Source organism: Impatiens glandulifera, chromosome 6 (genome assembly GCF_907164915.1).
Source record: "Impatiens glandulifera chromosome 6, dImpGla2.1, whole genome shotgun sequence".
Taxonomy (NCBI): domain Eukaryota; kingdom Viridiplantae; phylum Streptophyta; class Magnoliopsida; order Ericales; family Balsaminaceae; genus Impatiens; species Impatiens glandulifera.
In genome coordinates, this window is record NC_061867.1 from 6,304,751 (window position 1) to 6,328,836 (window position 24,086).

At 28.2% G+C, this 24,086-nt stretch overlaps 2 protein-coding genes and 1 long non-coding RNA gene across 3 annotated transcripts; 2 read left to right on the forward strand and 1 right to left on the reverse strand.

The window, feature by feature from the left end:
* The first annotated feature begins 10,653 nt into the window (after positions 1 to 10,653).
* On the forward strand, positions 10,654 to 13,585 carry LOC124944137 (aspartyl protease family protein At5g10770-like). The gene is made up of 2 exons (XM_047484611.1): positions 10,654 to 10,838; positions 12,262 to 13,585. Exons 1-2 carry the CDS (start codon positions 10,670 to 10,672, stop codon positions 13,539 to 13,541), a joined length of 1,449 nt encoding a protein of 482 aa, XP_047340567.1. The 5' UTR covers positions 10,654 to 10,669; the 3' UTR covers positions 13,542 to 13,585.
* Positions 13,586 to 20,724: 7,139 nt separating this feature from the next.
* On the reverse strand, positions 20,725 to 22,152 carry LOC124941426 (zinc finger protein CONSTANS-LIKE 4-like). Its single transcript, XM_047481753.1, has 2 exons — positions 21,325 to 22,152; positions 20,725 to 21,243 (listed from the first exon to the last, which is right to left on the reverse strand). Exons 1-2 carry the CDS (start codon positions 22,033 to 22,035, stop codon positions 20,932 to 20,934), a joined length of 1,023 nt encoding a protein of 340 aa, XP_047337709.1. The 5' UTR covers positions 22,036 to 22,152; the 3' UTR covers positions 20,725 to 20,931.
* Positions 22,084 to 24,040, forward strand: LOC124941428. The gene is made up of 2 exons (XR_007099638.1): positions 22,084 to 22,366; positions 23,531 to 24,040. It is a non-coding gene; the product is annotated as an uncharacterized LOC124941428 (long non-coding RNA).
* The last annotated feature ends 46 nt before the right edge of the window (positions 24,041 to 24,086 follow it).

Genomic DNA, 24,086 nt, shown 5'->3' on the forward strand with positions numbered 1-24,086 from the left:
AAGACAAAGGCTTGAGGCGAGGGGTTGCAGCACAAATTGATGTTTTATTACGAAATGGGCAAACTAGTAACTGTTTGAAAAATTTGACAAAATAAAAGAAGAAACAAACGAAAAAACACACTAACAGAATTTGATAACGGAGTTCGGCCAAAATGTTACATACGTCTCCAAACACTAAGAATATCAATTAATAAGAAAGAAAAAAAATACAAGTATTGGGTGCAATAAATCAAATGGGGAGAATTTCTTTTATAGACTACGAAACTTCTCTCACTCCCATCATTTTCCGTTGTGAGATTCTATTCTAATTGTGATGAGAATTTCTTTTATATATTAAGAAATTTATCTCACTCCCATCATCTTTCAATGTAGAATTCTAATTGTGCCAAAAATAACAAATCTCCTAATTGACACAGTATCATTTCAAATCTTCATTATTAAAAAATAGTTCTTAAGTGTTTCTATTTGACGTTTTTTAGCGCCGACTCGAACGCGGAAGATTTTTACCAAATCTAAACAATGTTTAGATTTGTTTTTTCTCATGTCTTTCATCTCGAACTCTTTACCCAATTGAGTCTTCAATTTGTCAATTTCATATTGGCTCTTTGATGTTATCAACATATTATCAACGTACAAGAGTAGATAGATATAAAACTCATCTTACAGTTTGTGCAAATACATACAGGAATTGAATCTGCTTTTTGTGTATTTGTGCTTCATCATAAAATTGTCAAGTCGTTTGTACCATTGTCTCGGCGATTGTTTTGACTCGTACAATGATTTGTTCAACTTGCAAACCCTATTTTCTTTATCAACAACTTTGAATCTATCTAGTTGATAAATATAGATTTCCTTGTTCAAATGACTGTGTAGGACTGCGGTCTTCACATTTAGTTGAACTATTTCCAAATTCATCTACGCTATCAAGACCAAAAAAAATCTAATGGAAAAATTATTAACAACATGAGAAAAACCTCATTATAATCAACTCTTTCCTTCTGAGCGTAGTCTTTAACTACCAATTTTGCTTGTAGCGAACATCAATTTTTCGGGAAATCTTTCTTTCTTAGCGAATATCCATTTACAACTAATAGCCTTCTTCCCCTTTAATAATGCGTCAAATTGCATGTCTCATTTTTCTGAAGATTGCATCTCATCTTCCATATTACCTTTCTTTTTTCCATTTTCAGTACTTCAACGGACATCTGAAAAAGTGGATGAAACATCATTTACGACTAAAAGTGCATAGGTCGCCATGTCAACAAACCTGGTTTTTGAATAACTCGTCTTGGTTTGTTCAGAACAATTGATTCACGTTGTTGTGAAAGTTCTTGGGTCGGAACATCCTCCTCATTTGACTCTTCGTCTATCGTCGGAGAGTCACTTATAGTTGGACTTATCTTTATCAGCTAAAACTCCACATGTTGCAGAGTACAATCAATCTTGTCTGGTGTTACCTCATTTAACATTGAATAATCGTAAAAAAATAACATCTCTATTGATAATGATTTCTTTGTATCCAAACACTAAAGGTGATATTTTTTAACTCTAGTAGTAAATCTCATAAAAAAAACTTTCTTTCCTCGTGTATTTAACTTTGATTCAACTACATAATAATATATTGTAGAACAACAAATATGCAAAGAATCATAATCAATTACAGATTTTCAGACCATATTTCTAATGGTGTCTTGCCACCAAGTGCATATGATGGTAGGAGATTTACCAAATGTTAAGCGTATGACATAACTTCTGCCTAACAACCCTAAATAAACTTCAAATTGAGAGAAACATGAATAAATCAAGTAGGAATTCGAAACAAGATTTTACCTATGAGAACAACGATCTTCATAACACTTCAAATTGAGAGAAACATGAATAAATCAAGTAGGAATTCGAAACAAGATTTTACCTATGAGAACAACGATCTTCATAACACTTCAATCCTCATTTTTTATTTCCCTATACATATACTTTTATATAACTTAAAACTTTCCCATATTAGTTAGTTATTTTGACTTTAATACTTGTAAATGAATGATATATCTTATAAAATTAAGAGGCTTATATGAATATAAAAAATTAATTGTTGGGTTTTAACTTTTAATAATGTTTTGTGTTAAGGGTGTCTAGGCTGGTTGGGTTTTAATAAGAGATTTGGAGAATGGTTCATTATAATTCATGGGCTCAATAGACTTATTCTAAATATTGTAAATAGTTTATTATACAAAACTTCAAAACCAACTTGTTTCAAAATGTATTCATGGCCGAAATGGGATAAGCCCGACAAATATACAAATGATAGTAGTTCACCTAAGACAGACCATTTAATAAAAATAAAATTTAGTTAAATTTGTTAAGTCTTTTAATATGTTTAGTTTAATAGTTTATGATAAAAAATTGTAATTTTAATTGATTAGGAGTTATAATCTCACTTTAAAATATTTTCTTAACTAAATTAGGGCAAGTAAATAAAGTTTCACGTTTTTTTACATAGGGATTAGGCTACCCAATTCTCGAACCTGTCACTAAATATATTATTCTAACTGTGAAAGATTTCATTTTCACTAAGTTATTCAATTTTTGTATTGATCTGTGTAACACAATATTAGTTTAATTATAAAAGTCAATTAAAATGAAAATTTTAAGGGGAATGACTTGGCTAATTTGATTGGCTGAAAATAACAAGGTTTTGAAAACCGTTTCGTTCATCAACCCGGTTTTTTGGGCGAACTTCGGTCCCACCGGTTCAACCGGTTGAACCACTGGTTGGACCGGTTTAATTTTTGTAGGATGAAACCAATAAATAAATAAATAAAAATGTTTATTTAAAAGTAATAAATAAACAAAATCATATACTTTATTTTTAATTTAACCATGATTAATTTTTAACCTAACTATGATTAATTTTTAATCTTAAATTTATTTTCTCTCTCCAAATATCATTTCTCCAAAAGTATTATCTTCTCTCTCCTCTAAGAAATATCATCTTCTCTAAGTATCATCTTATCTTCTTCTATCTTCTTCCAGCGAAGGTAAAGGAAGGCTCATTCTCCATGTTTTTTATTTGACTTCATAGCTGAACAGATCTAATCAACGAAAGGAGAACACGGAGGAAGGAGATCAATCTTGAACAGATCTGATAAGAGGAGATCATATTGAAATTTTGGTGTTTAGAGAGAGAAAACCTTTCCAACCGGAAATTTCGGGATCATTTTTTCGTTCAAACCGTCTGGTTCAACCGGATTTTAACCGGTTCGTAAGGTTCACGTATTGAAGCCAACAACCGGTACGGTTAATCACCCGTTTCACGGTCGGACCGGTTGGACCGACGGTCCGACCGCGTATTTTAAAACCTTGGAAAATAACGAATTTTCCTATTCTTATCATTTATCTTTTATCAAATTTTAGTGATTTAATAAGACGCCCTTCCCTCTTGTATCCTTCTTATATTTATATCATTATATTGATTAATAAGGATTAAATTTATATTGGATTAGACATGATTGAGATAATTCAATTTAACATTTTTTTATAAAATTGTTTAATTAATTAATTAATTTTATTAATTAATGTTTAATATATTTAATTCATTTAATTATAAAAAAAATATTATTAAATTTTTAATATATAATATTTCTTGTTATAATTAATTTTGTTTATTTATAATAGTATTTTATTTACTTTTGTTAAAATTTCTAATTCGTTAATTTAAATTATTTTAATTAATTAACTAAATTCAATAGCTATTAAAAAAAAAAGAATTGATTGTCAAATTAATGTGAAAATAAGTAAAAGTATATTATATCGAGGTGAAATTTAATCTAGAAAAAATAAATTTCTTTTTATTTGAATAATTTGGATAAATCCAATTGATTCTGAATTAAATACAATCCGTATATTCAAATTAGTATTTTGAATTATAATCGAATTAATGTTAAATGCCTATCTCTAAACTTGATAATGTAAATATATTTTATATGAGAAAATAATTATCTTAATTATGACTAACGTTTTGTTTGAATTAATTAGGTTTTCGAGAAAATTTGATTATTTAAAAAGAAATTATTTGTGATAATTTTGTGGATTTAATTTTTTTTTATTTAAGAATATTATTAAAAAGTGATAAAATAAAAATTAATATTAATTTAAAATAAAAATTATTTTAATAATAAATTAAATAATAAAATTAATAATAAAAAAATAATAAGATATTTTTTTTGAATTGAATTATTTAAATAATTCAAACAAAAAAAAGTCTTAGGGAAGAAGATGATCGATCTTGTCCATATCCTCGTGACGTCTAAAATGTTGAAAATGAAAGACACAAATTGAAACCTCTTTTGTTCTCAATGTCTCCTTTTTCTTTAATGGCCAAAACTCATTATTATCATATCACACCAACAAATATTATTATCTATTTTTAACTTGAACATTATATTGAAACATTTACTAATTTTATATTTAAATTAACATAAATAATAGAGTCTATTTAGTTAAATATTTTAACACTGGAGAGGTAAAAACTTAAATGCCTGTCTAACTCACCTCACCCTAATAAGTTGATTCTGATTGTTAGAAATTATAAAATTCCTAAATAAATACATCTACACGTAATACCCTACTTTTATTAAGGTGTTCTTAGAAGAAAATAAATGAATTTGAAGATTTATTTTTCTTAAATGAAGGGATTAATTAATTTGAAAGGGTTATTTTCATTAGGTGGGGGTTAATGGGGGCACTTTCATTTCATACCAGGCCCCCACCATTCACATTTTCCAATCCTACTTTTAGGTTTCTCAATCACTCAATATTCAATTAACAAATTAAGCCTTTAAGTACTTCTAAATTTACCAATCAATTAACAACTTTCACAAACTAATCATTTACTAAACTTTATAGTAAATCACTATAAACATATTTAAAGTTAGGATATTATACTTAAAAATACAATGTTTATATATATAAAAAAATCATATTTTCTTGTCATCACAAGACTCTTTTTATGTGTGTGATGACATATTTATTTTGTCTAAATTATATTTTAACTTATATTTGATAGCTTAAAATGAATTGGGTCAATTTAAAAATTAGTATCATTAGTTGAACTAGGCCTAACTTTTCCATTTTAACTCAAGTGAAAACAAAAGTAATTTGAAATTATCTATTCTTAGCTTACAAATAAATACTTCACAATTTACAGAAAAATATCATTTTGTTTGAGTTAACATTTAGATAAAATATTGAATAATAATAATAATAACTTTTGTATAGATATTTTCTTGTTCAAATTCACTTCCAAGAAGTTTAATTTCTAAGTAGTGGTTGGCCTTGTGGTGGAATACACACATAAGATTTCAACATTTAATTATTTTTTCCAGTTTATTATCTCCCCACCAATAACGCACTAACTAATGGTTGGACTGTTTCTAGAAACAAATCAACTCAATTTCTTATACAATTTTATATTTTTACAAGTTTAAATTTTGAAACAATACATTCAATTCGAAATAAATCTTGTTAGCAAAAAGAATACAAAATACGAAATAAAACCCACTAACATAGTTTAGTGTCAAGAATAGGTTTAAGAGAACAAATATAACAGTTCAATTTTCGTGAAGAATATCTTAATTTGAGTTTTTATAATAACTTAAACTCTATATTATTTCCACTCTTATGTTTTGCCTTAATTATGATTGACACATAGTCTTATTATTGCCCTTAAATAAAAAAATGTAATTATAAAGAAAACTAAAATTTTGTAAAATGATATATAAATAAATAGTGGGAAAGGAAAAGATAGTCTCTTTTCCTATGGTGTGAGAAAAGAATATTTTGTAATTTGACTCCTAGCTTTGAAATATTTGTTGCATAATATAGGACAAGTATAATGTACCTTTCCAAAGACTCTTCAATTATTAATAAATTTAATTCTTAAAAACATAAAATAAAATAAACTAACAAAAATTTCGTTGGCTTAGTTGAATTGATAATTATTTTTGCAATTAATAGTTCTAAGTCCGATTAATCTAAGTTTTGTTGCATTGAGGTTTTATAAAACATGATAATTTTAAAAGTAATGATGGATCATTAATTATTTTCATAGAGCAATTTATTTAGATAAAAATATCTAAAAAGTATTAATATATAATAATAAAATAAATAATAATAATTTAAAGTTTAAAATATAATATATTTAATATTTTAATTAACGAATTTAGTGATGAAGTTGAATAAATAGAGAGTTTGATGTTATTTTTTAAATTATATTATTTAATCTCAACTCCGAACCAATTCGCCGTAATTTCATTTCATAAATATATTCTTTAACCTTATCTAGTCTTGAGTATTGACAATCTATAAACACTTTTTTTAGCTTAATTTAGTGACTATACTTTTATAAATATATATATATATATATATATATAATCTATTTATATGTGATAATATTTTAAAATACAAATGAACTATTTTATCTATTTAGTTTTTTTCCTTCTAAAACCTAAACTTATGTTTAAATTTAACTATATAAAATATTTTAAATAAACAGTCAAAATTAAAAATTTAATTTCTGAATCAATTTTAACAAATAATAATCGAGCTTGTGACATAAATTTTTTAAAGAATTTTTTTTATCACTTAAACTATTTTATTGAATTAAAATTAAAATAATTTATAAATTCATATCATTTTAAAAATAAAATAAAACTGACTAATTTCAAGATAATATCATTTCATTTAATAATAATATATTTGCATAGATCATTGTACATTAATTGTAACATCTTACTAACCGAATGAAATAAAGTACAAAATAAAAGGTCATATGTTGTTATCAGTAGTGACTGATGTAAAACAGTTGGCAAATAGATAATTGCACAAAAAAATTTTTATTTAATTACAATCAACTCTTCAATCTTCATAAATAAGTTAGTTTCATTTCTTTGTCAGTTTCTTCTCATTAACAAATTTACTTTGTAATTTATAAAATATAATGATGTTATTTAATTAATAATTCATTATCTTTAATTAATTTTCTTAATTATATATGGTTAGTTGGTTACTTGTACATTTCAAGTAGTCACCTCAAACTTATATTCCAATACAAATTTATTTACATCATACAAAATTATTTTGAAGAAAAATAAAACATTTCAAAATCTATATCATAATTCCAAAATAACCATAATTAATTAGTAAGAATGACAACATGAAATCGGTTCGAACCGAACAGATTGATGCGGGTTTTTTTCGCTTTGACTGGGGATCGAGACGGATCAAGAAAAACTTGAAATATGTTGATCGCTTTGACTGAGATCGAGACGGATCAAGAAAAACCTGAAATATGTTGATTGTGGTTCAAGGCGGTGATGATATTTACATGTCCCGCACTAATCCCCGAATCGAAACAAAAATATGCAAAATAAAAATAAAATAATAATAAAAATGATAGATGTTTAAATTAATTAATAAATATTTATTTATTTAATATAATCATTATATTTTACTTGATTTTTTTTTATCTTCTCTTATTTAGTTACTACAATCATTATGATTATAAATCATGAATATTTTCATAATTTATAAATATAATTATATGAATTATTTTATTATTTATATTTTAAATTTAAACTATTTTTGGGTTTCGGTGTACCTTGGAAAAACACCGTTCTCGATCGGGGCGGAAATGATTTATATTTAAAATCTCCATCGAGACAAGGCAGGAATCAGGACGGGACCAATAGATTCGGGACAAAAATAATAATCCAATTCTCCGAACCGAAACACCTCATTGCCATCCTTTATAAGATATCATTGACCTCAGAATAGATATGAATTTAAATTGGTTTAATTTGTACACTCTAATATTAATAAATAAAATATTATTTTAATTTATTTAAAATCAAAATTTATTTTTTTATAAATTTACACCCTATTTCAATTTAAATTGAGTCATTCTTAAAACCAAATTGTAATGGAATAATTATAAAGTTATATATTTACAATAATTATTTGTGATGAAGATAGAATTATAAGGCCATGTTCTCATGTCCCTCTCTTTCTTCTTAACCACCCATAAGAATATCATTTTCATTTTTTTATTATTTATTTGTCTTTAATTTCACAATCAACGGAAGAATTATAAATTGATTGTCAATATCAAAATATCCAATGAGTTTTGATATTATTTATCATCTTGTAATTCCTTATACAATTGATTTTTTTGTTGATTTTTTTATAATAATTAAGAGAAATTATCCCATAAACATGTTATATTTAGTTCGAAAAAAATAAATAAAATTATTAAAATCTTGAAGAGTTTCATTTTCATAGGGTGATCACGTGATTTTACCCTCTAACTAACTATAATCGATATTTAAAACAAGACAAGTTAATTGCTTATGTTTTAATTTATTTTCTAAAAATTAGATGAAACAAAATTATGATTTGAAATTGGACCATAAACACTTGATTAATGTAATTATAGACCCCACATAACACAAAGCAAACCGCGTAAGGAATGTGACATAATAAAGAAACAAACAAGGTTTTCATTGTGTATTTTTATATTATAATATTTCCATGCATTATAATTTCATTTTATTATTAAACTAAACTTAGTTAGGCACTAATCATTAATGCTTAGACCTAATTACTTAGGACTTATTATTCAATCATGTATTATCTTACTATCAATCTATTATGCATTATTTGATTCTTACTAAAATGTGTCCTAATTATTTTGGGATTGTATTAATTATTTTAAAATAATAAATTTTAATTTTATTAATAATAAAAAAAATATGTGACGGTTCCTTATATAAATTAATTCGATATTAAAATATATTTATAATATTAGTACAATAATTAACTCATTAATAATACACTAAATTTAGTTAGTACTAAGTTGACATCTTTTACTTAATTTTATATCACTACACATATTAAACATATTTTTTATATATATTTAATACAAATAAAATCAATTTCAAACATTTGATTGACATGATAAGTTATAGTTAAAATAAATATATTCATATAAATGTTAAATAAAATATTTAAATAAGATATGTAGATAAATATAAAAAAAAGTTATTTAATATTAATTATTTTTAAAAAAAAAAATTACGAGCTCAATAATTTTCTTATTTTTTATTTTCTATGGATGGAAGTATTCATTTATAATTCAAATTGAATAGTTGTTAGCATAAATATATTAGATAAAACAAGTATTCCATATAATTGATAGCATAATGATTGATAAATGATCTATTGATTACATGCTTAAAAAATACTCAAAAAATAGATTATTTTTTACATTCAATTTAAACAAGTATATTTTAAAACCCTATTTGATTAAAGTCTTAATATAGATGAAAAATAGAATCTTCCATAATCTTATGATTTTAGTTTATAATTAATATTCAATTTCCTAACTTTAAACAAGATACCCTTAATTTAATCCCAAATCCCAACCATAATTAAACTTTTAGTCAACATCTATCTAGTTGTCATGTAATTAAACTTAAAAAAAAATTAAAGGATACAAATAAATTAAAGTATGTAATTAATTAATTTGATCCTAATCATATATCATCGTATCAAAGTCCTTATTTGCCCTGGCTAATTGAAAACGACAAATTTTACAAATTTCTATCAATTATTATTTTTTAAATATGTTTTCTTTAGAGAATCTTTTTTAAATAACCTAAATCCAAACCCGCCTCAATCAAACGTGATACCAGAGATTCCCAAGTTTTATAGACAATGACTATTAGATAACTTATTTATCATTATTGTAATTATTATTTTAAAAAACCATCATTCAAGTAATTTGAAGGAAAAAAAATGATGATTTGTGATTATTTTGAAGAAGTGATTATGTTTTTTATTGTTTGGTAAAAATACTTAGAAACGTATTGATATATATAAATAAAATAAAAAAAATAATTTTAAATAAAATGTATTTTAGTTAATAAATTAAATGATAATGGGAATAAAATAATGTTTAATTTTTTTAAGGTTATTAAAATAACTCAAAACAAAATAAAATCTATGTTAGATAATTAATTTTAATGAAGAATTATAATCAATCAATTATTCCCATTTTAATTTTAATGCATAAAAATTAAAAATTAAATATAATAATTTAATACAAATAATTCACATTTTAATCAAACAAAAAATTCTCTCAATTTTTTTTTTATCATAACAACACTTACATAAAATAAACCCTAAACCTGTTTATATGTAATATCATTAAATAATAATAAAAAAATAGTAAACATAAAAATGTAACAAGTTTTATCAAGGAACTTGTTTGATGATGTGATTTTTAGGATTATTATCCAAATAATTATATAACCCAGAATTTAATTAAATTGTTATTATATTATAATAATTTAAAATTTTAAATAATCAATTTTGTTTTTTAGTTTTAGCTAGTTGATTTTGGGTTGTGTGTTTGGACTTTGGAGTCAATTTGAACACTAATAAGAATAAATATTTAATAAATATGTAATCGTATGAGATCATTTGTATTGGTGAGTGATGTCAAAAATTGAATATAATTTTACATTTTTTTTTTCATCTAAATTTTTTGCATTATATAAAGAATCTCCATGATAAGGTGGAATATAAAGAAAGAGAGAAAACAAAATAAGTGATAATGTCTTCTCTCTCTTCAATTGTGTTTTTCTTTTCTTCTCTTTCCTTTATCTTCTTCTGCTTTCTGGATAATGGTTTCGCCGGCGCCGACGAGATTTCCGGCGGTCGCCACCTTATCCGTGTCGCCTCTCTTGTTCCGGCGACCACTTGCTCTCCTTCTATGCCCAAAGGTAATTTCATTTATTTCTTGATCTGGTTTTTTCTTATGGGTTGAAAAAGTAGATTATTTGAATTTAATTATTAATATTTATGAAAGAAAATAAAGTAAGTAACCATGATATACATATTATATGATTTGTTTGGAGAAAGAAAATATATTTATATATTTTAATTAATAAATTTAATTAATTAAGAAATAAGTATAAGAATGATTGATTATTAACTACTCATATTTGGACGAACTCTTTAGCAAAAATACCATTTATAATTAATATTACAAAATAAATAAAATCATGTAAATGTTTACTTGTATAATTAGGTCTTTTAGAAGTGTGATATTAAAAAATAGTTTAATAATGATGTAATTTTGTTTTCTTATTGAGTTAATTATTAAAATATAAAACTTGTGGTTCTCTTCGTTTTAATTAATATTTTAAATAGTTATAAAGAATCTTATACATATCAAACAAGTTATAACACATATTTAAGTTTGGATTTAATTAACTTATTTTAAATACAGCTTTAGTTTAGTTATTTTGTTACACAAGTTATAGGTTAGAAGGTAAGGTAAAATCAGAACTAATATTATTTTTATTATTAGTTTTAAAATCAAGTTAATATTAAATTATTGAGGGAGAGAGATATTTTATAAAATGATATTATGTAATTGAGGAGGATATAAAAACATGTTTATGTTTAACATCGTTTTTTTTATCTTATTCAATTATTTAATTCATTTTAAATAAACTACTATTAAAGTAAATATTAAGTTTATTTTTCATTTTAAAAAAACAAAAGGGTCCTGAATTCATTATTACATTATAGAAAGTTTTTTATAAGAATAAATCATAATAATAAATCATTAGAATAATTGAAAGTGACCGGTGTTGACAATTAGGCCTTGTTTGAATTTTTTATAGCTAGAATTAGCTATACAGAGTGATTAGATATAACTAGACTATAGTGATTACAATCACACCAAACAAAGCTTTAGGTCGGGTCGCTTTGCAAATAAAGGAAAATATCTTTTGTCAGGCCTTCTTTGTTTTCATTAAAATAAAATAAAATGTTTTTAAATAAATATAAAATTAAAACTCCTTATTAATTTTCTTATCATTAAAGTTATTATCAAAAGCTTCTTATTTGAAATCTAAAGTGGCATCACAATATTTTGTACCTAATTTACTATCACTATTTTCACAAAAAAAAAATTTAGCCACCCATCCGACATACATCTCGGGTAGCCTTATGGGTAGAACCGTGATGAGGTTCATTACGATTGTTCTCTCAAAATTATTACTCATCATTATTTTTTTAAATAACCCTATTTCGAACTAAATCTAATCACGAAAGTTTTATTGCCGATGATAACTTCTTTTGTTTGTTTTTACTATCGAATTTCAAAGAATCGAGAATAATTTCATTCCTTTTCAGTTGCCGACGACAGGAAGTCATCATCAGCAAAGGTAGTACACCGGAACGGTCCATGTTCAAAGTTAACAAACAATAACAAAGCAACCGTGACTGAGTTCTTAATTCAAGACGAATCACGAGTCAAATCAATCCATTCTCGAGCCAAAATCAACTCGGCAAGCAAAACCAATACTCCTCTTCAAGACACAGATTCCATTTCAATTCCAGCAAAATCCGGTGACACTCTCGGCACCGGAAACTACATCGTAACCGTCGGTCTCGGCACACCAAAACGCGATCTCTCCTTAATCTTCGACACCGGCAGCGATCTAACCTGGACTCAATGTCAACCATGTGCACGTACCTGTTACTCACAACAAGAACCAATATTCGATCCATCTCTTTCAAAATCATACAAAAACGTCTCCTGTTCAGCACCTCAATGTTCCGCTTTAATCTCCGCCACCGGAAATACACCTTCATGTTCATCATCAACCAATACATGTATCTACGGTATTCAATACGGCGATCAATCGTTCTCTGTTGGTTATTTCGCTACCGAAACCCTAACCCTATCACCAACTGACATTTTCCCCAATATATACTTCGGATGTGGAGAAAACAATCAAGGCCTCTTCCGCGGCGCCGCCGGTTTAATCGGTCTCGGCCGGGATCCTCTCTCACTCGTATCACAAACCGCCGGAAAATACGGTAAATACTTCTCATACTGCTTACCTTCTTCAGGCGCCACCGGTCATTTAACATTCGGAAAAGGGAAATCGAATTTCGCGAATGCGAAATTCACATCGTTAAGTTCAAATTCACAGTTAAAATCGTTCTACTTCATCGATATAATCGGGATTAAAGTCGGGATGAAGATCTTACCGATACCCAGATCCGTATTCACTAACTCCGGCGGGACTGTGATAGATTCCGGCACTGTGATAACTAGGTTACCGCCTACAGCATATACAGCGATGAAAACGGAATTCAGGAAACAGATGTCGGATTATAATTTGACGAATCCGCTTTCAATACTTGATACATGTTACGATTTCAGTTCTTATAAATCGGTTCTTGTTCCGAAAATTGGCTTCATCTTCGCCGGAAACGTTGTGTTATCGTTGTCGTCGAACGGAATATTTTATGCGGCGAGTACGGCTCAGGTGTGTTTGGGTTTCGCCGGAAATAATGATGATACGAGTTTGGGTATATTTGGTAATGTTCAACAACAGTCGTTGGAAGTGATTTATGATGTCGCCGGAGGGAAACTGGGATTTGCCGCCGGCGGGTGTTCTTAGGATATGTTTGATTTCGTTTTATGATCACATTCAATAACGTAGTAAAATATATATATAAAAAAAAGGGACATCTCTTTAGTTTGGTTGTTTCGTTTAAAAGCAGGAAAAAAGGTCTGTCATTGTAAGTGTTTAAAAAACCCATTTATGTATTAGAATATGTTTTGGGGTATAAAATTTAAAATGTGATTATAAATTATTTAAAGTCTTTTAATTTACTGTCAATAAGAAATTTATTTGAAAATATTAATGAAGCATTAAGTGATGAGATCCATATAAGTGAGTTAAACAAGGCATCTAAGATGTAGTTGTATTATTATCCAATAGAATTTCTCACAGTAAAAAAAAAATTTAAACAAAATTTTGATTCATTTAATAAATCTAATATAATTTAACAATTTATTTTATTTTAACGTGTAAGTGTAAGAGTTTAAAGATTCAAAATATCACTTCACTATATGAGAGATTATTGATAGATATTTAATGCTAATTACCATAGTTCAATGCTTGGTGAAAAAATCAGCAATCTAAAATTGAGTATAAATATGTTTGGCCACAATAAAGTTCTCTTTAAATTTATCTATTGTAATATGAAAATCAATTTCTAGATGTTTCGTATTTTCATGAAAAACTGGATTTTCGGTGATGTAAATTGCAGCTTAATTATCACACCACATCGTGATCGGTAGCTGCACATTTTTTTTTCAAATCTATTAGAATATAACTAATCCAAACAAGTTCACATACTGATGAAGCAAGACTACGATATTCTGCTTCAGCGGTTGATCTTGATACCGTAGTCTGTTTTTTTTGTTTTCCAAGAAACAATTGAATTTTCTAATTTAATGCAAAATCTAGTTAAAGATCTACGACTATCTAAACAATTTACTTACTCAACATGTGAAAAACACTCAACAATTTTATCAGATTTATAAGTATAAAAAAGACCAATAGAAGGATTACCTTTTAGATACCTTAATACTCTTAAAGGTGTCTGCCAATGTAATGTATTTGGTTGATGCATATACCGACTAATTTGTTGAAGATAAAATGCAATATCTGTATTGTAAAATTAAAGTAAATAAGTCTACCTATGAGTCTTCGATATTTGTCTAGATTTTTTAACAATTCATGACTAGATTATTCCAATTTAAGACATTTCATCATTGATTTTTTTCAGGTTTAAAACTAAGAAGTCCTGTCTCGATAAGAATGTCAAGAATATATTTGCGTTGATTAACACAATTCCCTGTTTAGTTACTTTGTCTCTTTCAAGTCTTTAATTGAAAATTGATCATTTAGAAACTTTTTAATCTATGGAAAATTTCTCTCAAATCATTTACAACAATAAACATATCATAACATACACAACTAAAAAAGAAATCTTATCATTTTTATGTTGAATAAACAAACAATTATCATGCGGTGATAGTTTAAAATCATAAGAAATCAACATATTCGTAAATTCAACATTCCATTGTCTAGAAGACTGTTTTAGTCCATACAAACTTTTGATTTTCAGAATTAGAATAACCCTCTAGTGCTGTCATATAAATATTTTCATTAAAGATACCATGAAGAAAGGTATTATTGACATCAGCTTGATACAAATGCCAATTATTAGCAGCGACCAAAGCTAAAATCAATCTATTGGTAACAGTTTTCGTAACAAGGGAAAAACTATCGGTATAGTCAATTCATTCTCTTTGATTATATCATTTTTCCACAAGCCATGATTTTAGTTTACAAACCGAACCATCATAATTGATTTTAGTCTTAAAAATCCATCTACATTCTATATTCTTTTCTCTTTTAGAAAGATCAATCATTTCCATATTTTATTATCTTCTAAAACTTTAATTTCATGTTTCATTATTGTATTCCAACCATCATTCATACTTGCTTCTTTGTATGAATGTGGTTTATTGATCTTAGTGATATTAATCAAGAATGATTCGTCTTTTAAACCATTTAATTTATTCAGGAAAGGAAAAGTTTAAGGAACATAATGACATTTACTAATACTCATAATATAGTCTTTTGTTTAAATATGTTTTCTTTTTAGTCTATCATTTTTACTCAATGGATCTTTAAAACTTCCTTGAATAATATCATTAGAATTAAGTGATGTTTCTCCACTCTCATCTAAATTAGAAATATTTTGTTGTTTATATTTTGTGTCAAATTATTTTTTTGAAAATTTTCTGTTAAAATTTTTCTGTTATATTTTGTTTGATTTTAAAAGTTTAAAAAAAAAATAAGATTATACTCAAATTATGGAATAAGAAAAAATATTTTCAAGAATAAGTTTATTTGTCAATTTCACTTTACCTGTAAAATTGGGAAGAAATACATAAATTGGTTCAACTAATACTTTAATCTCAAACATATTATATTTTTCAAAACATACATTATTACTAGCGCTAGTATCAATGATCCATAACTGTTTTTTGAGTTTTAAAAATTACATTTTTTTGATTTAGAACAATTATGAATTTCACAAAATACATTAGAATAAAACTGTCATGTAATATTTCTGCTAAAATGGTAATTCAGAAGAGGAAGAACTATTATGCTTAATTTGTTGCAGCATATTAATTGCTTCTTGAGAATATTCTTGTTGAGAGATGTTCTTCTTCTCTTCCTTCACACAGTAACTAAATGGAGTGGATGCCATGTTAACTTGATTCTTCATTTTCTTCCCTTCTTTATTCCTTTTCCACCACTCAGGACACCCTATTAATTTGAAGCAACCCTATTGTAAATGTCCAATTCCTCGACAGAATTTACAATGCAAATTTGCCTTTGAGTTTCCCCCTTTAGTGCCTTTGTTTTCTGACCCAACTTTACTATGATAAATTAATCCACCATTATTGATTGTCATTGCATTATATTTAATATTCTCATCCCCAACATGACTAATTTCCCTTTGTTTTTGAACCGAGAGAATAGAAGCATATGCTTTATCAATATCTGGTGCAGATTCAGACACAAGAATCTGATTTTTTACAAAATCGTAAGTCATTTAAACCTGTCAATTTTTTTTTGACTTATTATTCTCTTAACATCAGCTTCTTTTACTTGGTCTGAAATTATGCAGCATTTGTAAAATCTAATCTTGCAGTCGCATCTTGGCAATGGGTTTAATGCCCTGAATTCATCCCACAATATGTTCATTTTGGAATAATAGGGTTCCACAATACCTAGTTCTTGTTTCATTAAACTAATCTCCCTTTGAAGTTGGAAAGAAGACTGCTAATTCTTGACTTGATATCGTTTCTTGATAATTTTCTTTTACTTATGTAGTTAGCGAATTCAATATCCAAGACCTAACAAGCAAATCAGCTTTAATCCATCGAACTTGTCCAATAACATCTTTTGTACAAAAAATTGATATATATATATATATATATCTATATATATCTTTTAGGATCGGTGTCAACTATAGAGATGAGGGTCTAAGTATAGTTAACAACTTTAAATTTTCAATTCGATATTAATCTTGTGAGAGATTAAGATTTGGTTCTATTCTTCACAAATCTTCACAAACTCTTGAAAGGATTCAAGTGCGGAACTGCTTGCTAGATTTGAAGCGTTAGGAAAACGAATGCACAAAGCGAAAAGGAAACAACACACCAAGTTTTATGGATGTTCAGAGATAAAACTCCTACGTTACTTCTTCTTCTGTTTCCAAAAGGTTTTTCACTATGCTTCGACTTGGTGATTCCACTTCTTTGGTACAATTCATTCTAGTACCTTGATTCTTGTGAGGAGAGGATGAAGCTCCAGCTTCACTCTTAGCTCTAACAAAACATCGGACTCAATACCAGCTGATGAAACGAGAGTGAAGGGCTTAAGACTTTTACCCAGAAATCGTAGTAAGGACTTTGCCGGGTGTGATGTGAAGGAAGACATTGAATTGGCGCCTCCGAAGGCAGGTGCCATAGGTAAACTCTATTTGGCCCGGAGCATTGATTCCCCATAACAAATAGGCTAGCTCTATGATCAATTATCTATCATGTGCTCAAGAAGGTCCTACTTTGATTTGTATAGAATACTACACAATTCCAATTAGACACATAAGACTTAACAATTGTCTGCTTCTGAACTTCTAGCTAACTCTTTGTTGAACAGAACAACCTCTATTCAACTTATAATACTGAGATTTCACACAGGAAGAACAGTAGATGAATTACATAATGTTCTTGGAACAAGACTAAAACACAGCGCTTAATAATTCTTGATTCGTGCAAAGTGTTCGTAGAATAATCGAGAGATCAGAAGTCGAGCCAAATAGAGAGAGATTCGTCGTTGTCTTTTGATTGCTATTTATGCTGAAATCACACCAATAGTCGAATCTTTCTTTTGAACACGCGTCAGCTAACCGTTGGACGCACGCCAGGAGTACAAGAATGTACATTAGAGAATATGCGTTTGATTGTGGCGAATGAGATCGTACTCCAGAATATTCGTAAGAACGGGGTGTACGGGACAATATAGAACGTGGATTGGTGAAATATTTGAATACGTGGTAGATAGGCAATTAATGTGTGTTCAGTTGTCTAGTCAGACAACTGATAATGAATGTTGATGATTGCCAAGCTAATGATCTGAGTAGTTAAGTGGATGCTTCTTCAGATGGCAACTAAAGCAAGGCATCAGACACTTCTTCAGACGACCCGTCTGTAGAAGTTTAGACTACGTTTGCTCGCGTACTACTTCAGACTAACACGTCTGAAGTAGTTCAGACTTCGTCTACTCGCGCAATACTTCAGACTAACACGTCTGATGTAGTTCAGACTTCGTCAGCTCGCGCTTGCTTCAGACTGCATCTGAAGACATACGTCTTTTGAGTTGTACCTACGCAAAGACAAATCACACAACTTAGTTCTGTTCAGACCACAACTTAATTTTGTTTAAACCACAACTTAATTTAATTTATTCAGACCACATTATTGAAACTATGTCGTATTTATTCTCTTAAATTTATTAATTAATTTAGTTTTATGAAAAGTTAGCTAATATGATGATCACATCCAATAATGTAGTAAAAAAAATATAAAAAAAATGGATATCTCTTTAGTTTGGTTGTTTCGTTTAAATGTTGGAAAAAAAGGTCTGCCATTGTAAGTGTTTAAAAAACCCATTTATGTATTAGAATATGTTTGGAGGTATAAATTTTAAAATGTGATTATAAATTATTTAGTCTTTTAATTTACTGTCAATAAGAAATTTATTTGAAAATATTAATAAAGCATTAAGTAATGAGATCCATATAAGTGAGTTAAACAAGGCAGGTAAGATGGAGTAGTATTATTATAAAAAAAAAACATTTCACAAAGTATTCAATAATTTATTTTATTTTAGTTTGTAACTATAGGAGAGATTCTTGATAGAGATTTAGGGCTAATACAGAAAATAATGAGAATGAAAACGCAAAAAGGATGACTCCTACTGGGTCACCTTCCGTTTATTAAAATGAATGGTAAAAGTGTAATATAGTCCTTAGACTTCTGTTATAATTACAAAATGATATCAAACTTAGTTTAAAAATATGTTAATTCTATCAAATTACTACAAATTTAATCTTCTAAATTTTCTTAAATTATAAATAAATTATTACAACTCGATAAATATGCATTCCCATTTTACATAATTTATTTTAACACTCCATCCTCAAGGTGAACATCCTTAAGGTTCAACTTGAACAACAAATCTTGAAATATACTAAAATCCAATGCCTTGGTGAAAAAATTAGCAATCTAAAATTGAGTATAAATATGTTTGGGCACAATAAAACCCTCTTTAAATTTATCTCTTGCAATATGACAATCGATTTCTAAATATTTCGTCTATTAATGAAAAACTGGATTTTCGGTGATATGAATTACAGCTTGATTATCACACCACATCGTGATCGGTAGTTGCACATTTTCTTTTAAATATGTTAGAATATAACTAATCCAAACAAGTTCACATATCGATGAAGCAAGACAACGATATTCTGCTTCTGCGGTTGATCTTGATATCGTAGTCTGTTTTTTTTTCTAAAAACAATTGAATTTCCTAATTTAATGTAAAATCTAGTTAAAGATCTACGACTATCTGAACAATTTACCCAGTCGACATCTGAAAAACACTCAACAATTTTATAAGGATAAAAAAGACCAAGAGAAGGATTACCTTTTAGATACCTCAATACATTTAAAGGTGTTTACCAATGTAATGTATTTGGTTGATGCATATACTAACTAAGTTGCCGAACATAAAATGCAATATCTGGTCTTGTAAAATTAAGGTGAATAAGTCTACTTATGAGTCTTCGATATTTTTCTAAATTTTGTAACAATTCATAACTATATTCTTCAAATTTAAGACATTTCATCATTGAATTTTTTCAGGTTAAAACTAAGAAGTTCTGTCTCGATAAGAATGTCAAGAATATATTTACATTGATTAACACAAATTCCCTGTTTAGTTCTGCTTATTTTCGGCCCAAGAAAAAACTTTGTATATTTAATTGAAAATTTTCTATTTATAAACTTTTTAATCTTTAAATTTTTTTTAACAAATCGTTCCAACAATAAACATGTCATCAACATACACGCAACTAAAATAGAAATCTTATCATTTTTATGTTGAAGAAACTAACCATTATCATATGGTGATTGTTTAAAACCATAAAAAACATATTGTTAAGCTAAGGAGGAAGAACACAACTTCATGTTTTCTCATTCTTCCATCTGGTTCAAAAATTATATATCTATAACATGCCTACCGTTTAGTACAATACGCGTTACGCAAACTATACAATTATACAATACTCGAGAGGAATTAAACAATACGCGTGACGAATTAGATAATACGCGTGGGAAATTTTACAATACGCGTAACGAATCAATACATAATGTGACGAGAAATATAGTATTTTTCACAAAATTAGGTCACTAAGAAATCATCAAAACTAATGTACCCATTTGAGAATGCCGATTGTTTTGGTTTTCACCACTTCAATTTTGCTTAGTGTTATCTCTTTTCCTATATATCAATGAACTTATCTTCTTTTTATAATATGAATTTACAGTCCAATTTTGCTTAGTGTCTTGGTATAATTAATTTAGGGTTAATTCTTAAACTGTAGATTATAAAGACAATTAAGCAAAACCAATGTAGAGATGAAACAATCTAACAGATGATAACATTTTATAGCAACAAATCGGACGGTCTGCAGTAAGCAGAATTTTTCAATCGTCGGATCAGAATACCAAAATTTATCTTCCAACGTTTATCATTTTCATTAGAGAAATAATACACACAAATTATATACAACAAAAACGCACACACAAAAACAGAAACAAAGAAAAGCACTGAATCATCATCATCATCTTCATCGCTAGTACGTCGGAACGACGCCGTAACCGCCGTCGGCGGCGACTGCCAACGGAGTAAATACTCCATCATCTTCAACCTCAGTCGTCCTCTTCGCAAATCTACCTTTAATCCTCGGCCGTGTCTCCGCATAAGCTTTCCTCGACGCATACCGTATCGTCTTCTCAAACTTCCGATTCTTCCTCTTCTCTCTATACCTCATCACTCTCGCCTCTCTATCCAATCCTGTCAACGGCTGACTCGGTAAGCTAGCCGTGGATACATCCGCCATATTGTGATCCGGTACCACTCCTACCTCCACCGATGACGATGATAACTAATTCATAAATCAATGTTAATCAAACAGGTATGTATATATATGTATATGTTAATTGAGTTCAGTAATGATTATACATACACTTGGACTGATGGTTTGAGTATTGAAGTTGTAGAGATAAGGTTTAGATCTGGAATAATCAACTTCAAAGCAAGGAACACCGTCTACAACTGAAGGAGTAGGTAAGTTATTTCCCTGATGAACAACAGCAGGCACAACACAGTCGTTCTGATGATGATGATGATGATGCTTTTGATCAGACATCAGATCTAGATCCAGATCCAGGTAAGGATCAACATCAGTAAACAGATAATCATTTCCTTTCGTCTCATTACAATCAATTACTTTACTACTAGGATTCTGTAATATCCACGAAGCCGCTTCCGCCTCCTCCGCCTCTCCAGATTCAAGATCTAAGTAACGATCCTCTCCATTTCCACCACCACTACCACCACAGCAATACTTTGGAGCAGTTGATGCCGATTCGTAAAACGGAACGACAGGGAAACGTTCATGACGACGAGCGAGTGGATTAGCTGAATGAATATCGTGGTCACAAGTAGAGCAAAGAGCAGCAGCATCGGCTTTACAAGTTACAGAAGCAGGTGCTTGTTCACAGACTTCACACATCCAAACACGAGCATGTCGTGAAGCGAGTTTGTTTGCTGCGTGAACTTTGGTATCACAAGGTATGCATAAGAATGCTGAATCGGCTCTACAGAAGAGAGTCGCCGTTGCTGATTTACATGAATCGCATAATTTTCCGGCCATAGTCCAATTCTCTCTTACCATTAATTGATTGATTTTCTCTCTCTTGTTTTTTCAGTGTGAAGATAGATAGGGTGAATGTGAAATGAGTGAGCTGTATCAATTCTCTCTAGTCCTATCTTCTTCTTCTTGTTCAAATGGAAGATGGTGGAAGATGGATGTGGGGACCTTGAAGTGTACTCTCTCTCTATATATCTCTCTTTCTCTCTCTATATATCTCTTTCTCACTCTCTACAATCTTACTATCGATCTTCTTTGGGGTGAGGGAGATCTGGATTGCAACGAATCAGTGGCCAACAAGTGGACCAGTCTTACCCAAAACGATGCCGTTTTTTTCACATGAAAGCCGTGCAAGGTTAGGCTTCTATCTCTATTATCTCTTTCTTTGACATATTTACAAATTATTTCTTTATTTTCATCCATTAAAAATATCATCATTTATATAATAAAAATATTAAAATTTTATCATTATTAATTTAATAATAAAATTTATTAACTAAAATATCTTTATTTTTTTTATAAAATGTAATAATTTTTAAATATCATAGATGCCCAAGAATATAAATTATAAGAGCATGTTTGATGTAGGTTTTTTTAATTTTATTTTAAAATTTATATATGTCATATAATAATTTAATAATAAAATTCTTTAACTAAAATATCTTAAAAAATATCATAATAATTTAACTTATTAACATAAATAATATCCAAGAAAAAAATAAATAAACTCATGGTTCAAGTGTGTTATTTTAATCTAAATTCAATTAAAATTTCTTCTTAATTTGTTTTTTTAGTAGTAATATCAAGATAGAAATAAGTACTATATATATTTGTTTACTTTTAAAAATCATAAAACTAAATAAATAAGTTTTTAATAATTATTAGAAGGAATATATTAATACAGTTGGGGGACCCTTGTGGAATAGTGTGCTGGTCCACTTTGTTTAGTCCCCATCCATTCCTTATAGATTGTGGGGTCTGAAGTTGATTTTAACTTATATCAATTAAGAATTTTTACAATAAAATATATAAAAATCAGATTTATTTAATTTAAACTTTATCAACCAAGAAAATTATAATATCAAGATTCTTAAAAAAAATATTTACATATACAAATTCAAAAACAAGTTGTTTTCATAGTCAAATAAATATATTTACATTTTTAATGTCATTTAATTCTGAAATTAATTACTTTTTTATATACTATATAACTTATATATTTATTTATTTAAAAACTAATGACTTTATGTCGACCAAGATTATTTGAAAATAACCATTTGATTGTTCAAATAAATCAAACAAGGCCATAAAAAGGCCCAAAACAAACAATTACAACTAATATCACAAGGGAGATGAAATCAAAACAGAAGACACAGACATGCTAAGTGAAGGACAAGCAAAAAAACCTAATACCTAAACTAGCAAAGGAGATGAATTATGAACAATCACTGGAAAATTAAGCAACATATTGTAGTACTTTCAAGGCCCTAATACTCAAAAATACTTTTTTTTTTTCTAGAAAATTCTAACCACAAATTCAAAGGAGCAACACACATCATATTTACCTGCCAGAAGGAAGTGAAGCACCCACAAAGTCTAAAGTGACAGGCCACAACAAGCATGATCAATCAAGTGAAGTATACACCTGGGACCCAAAATCTATACTCAATTTGAAGATCCCAGAGCCATAGGAGGTTTCATTATGCAGGGAAGAACAACAAATCTATACTCAATTTGAAGATCCCAGAGCCATAGGAGGAGGTTTCATTATGCAGAGAAGAACAACAATCACTAAACCAATCAAGCCATTTGTGGGCGACAAGACGAAAAGTTGTGCAGACAAGAAGAAGATTTGTGGGCGACAGACGATAGACGATAAATCACAGACGAGAAGCACAAATACCAATGAAGCAGAGAAGCAAGCAGTAGTAGTAGTAGTGTAGTAGACACACCTCGACATAAAAAAAGAAAATGCATCAAACTTTATTATTCGGATGGATGATCTATATCTTATCTATTCTTAAAACTTTTTCATACTAAATAAATATACTTAATATTCAGTAGTGCCTCAAATA

Excerpts from the sequence above, each read along its gene's own strand:
- LOC124944137 (XM_047484611.1), top strand. The coding sequence starts at position 10,670 with ATGTCTTCTCTCTCTTCAATTGTGTTTTTCTTTTCTTCTCTTTCCTTT. Across the intron at positions 10,839-12,261 it reads CTCTCCTTCTATGCCCAAAG|TTGCCGACGACAGGAAGTCA; the intron begins GTAATTTCATTT and ends ATTCCTTTTCAG.
- LOC124941426 (XM_047481753.1), bottom strand. The coding sequence starts at position 22,035 with ATGGTAAGAGAGAATTGGACTATGGCCGGAAAATTATGCGATTCATGT. Across the intron at positions 21,244-21,324 it reads CTCAAACCATCAGTCCAAGT|TTATCATCGTCATCGGTGGA; the intron begins GTATGTATAATC and ends TTTATGAATTAG.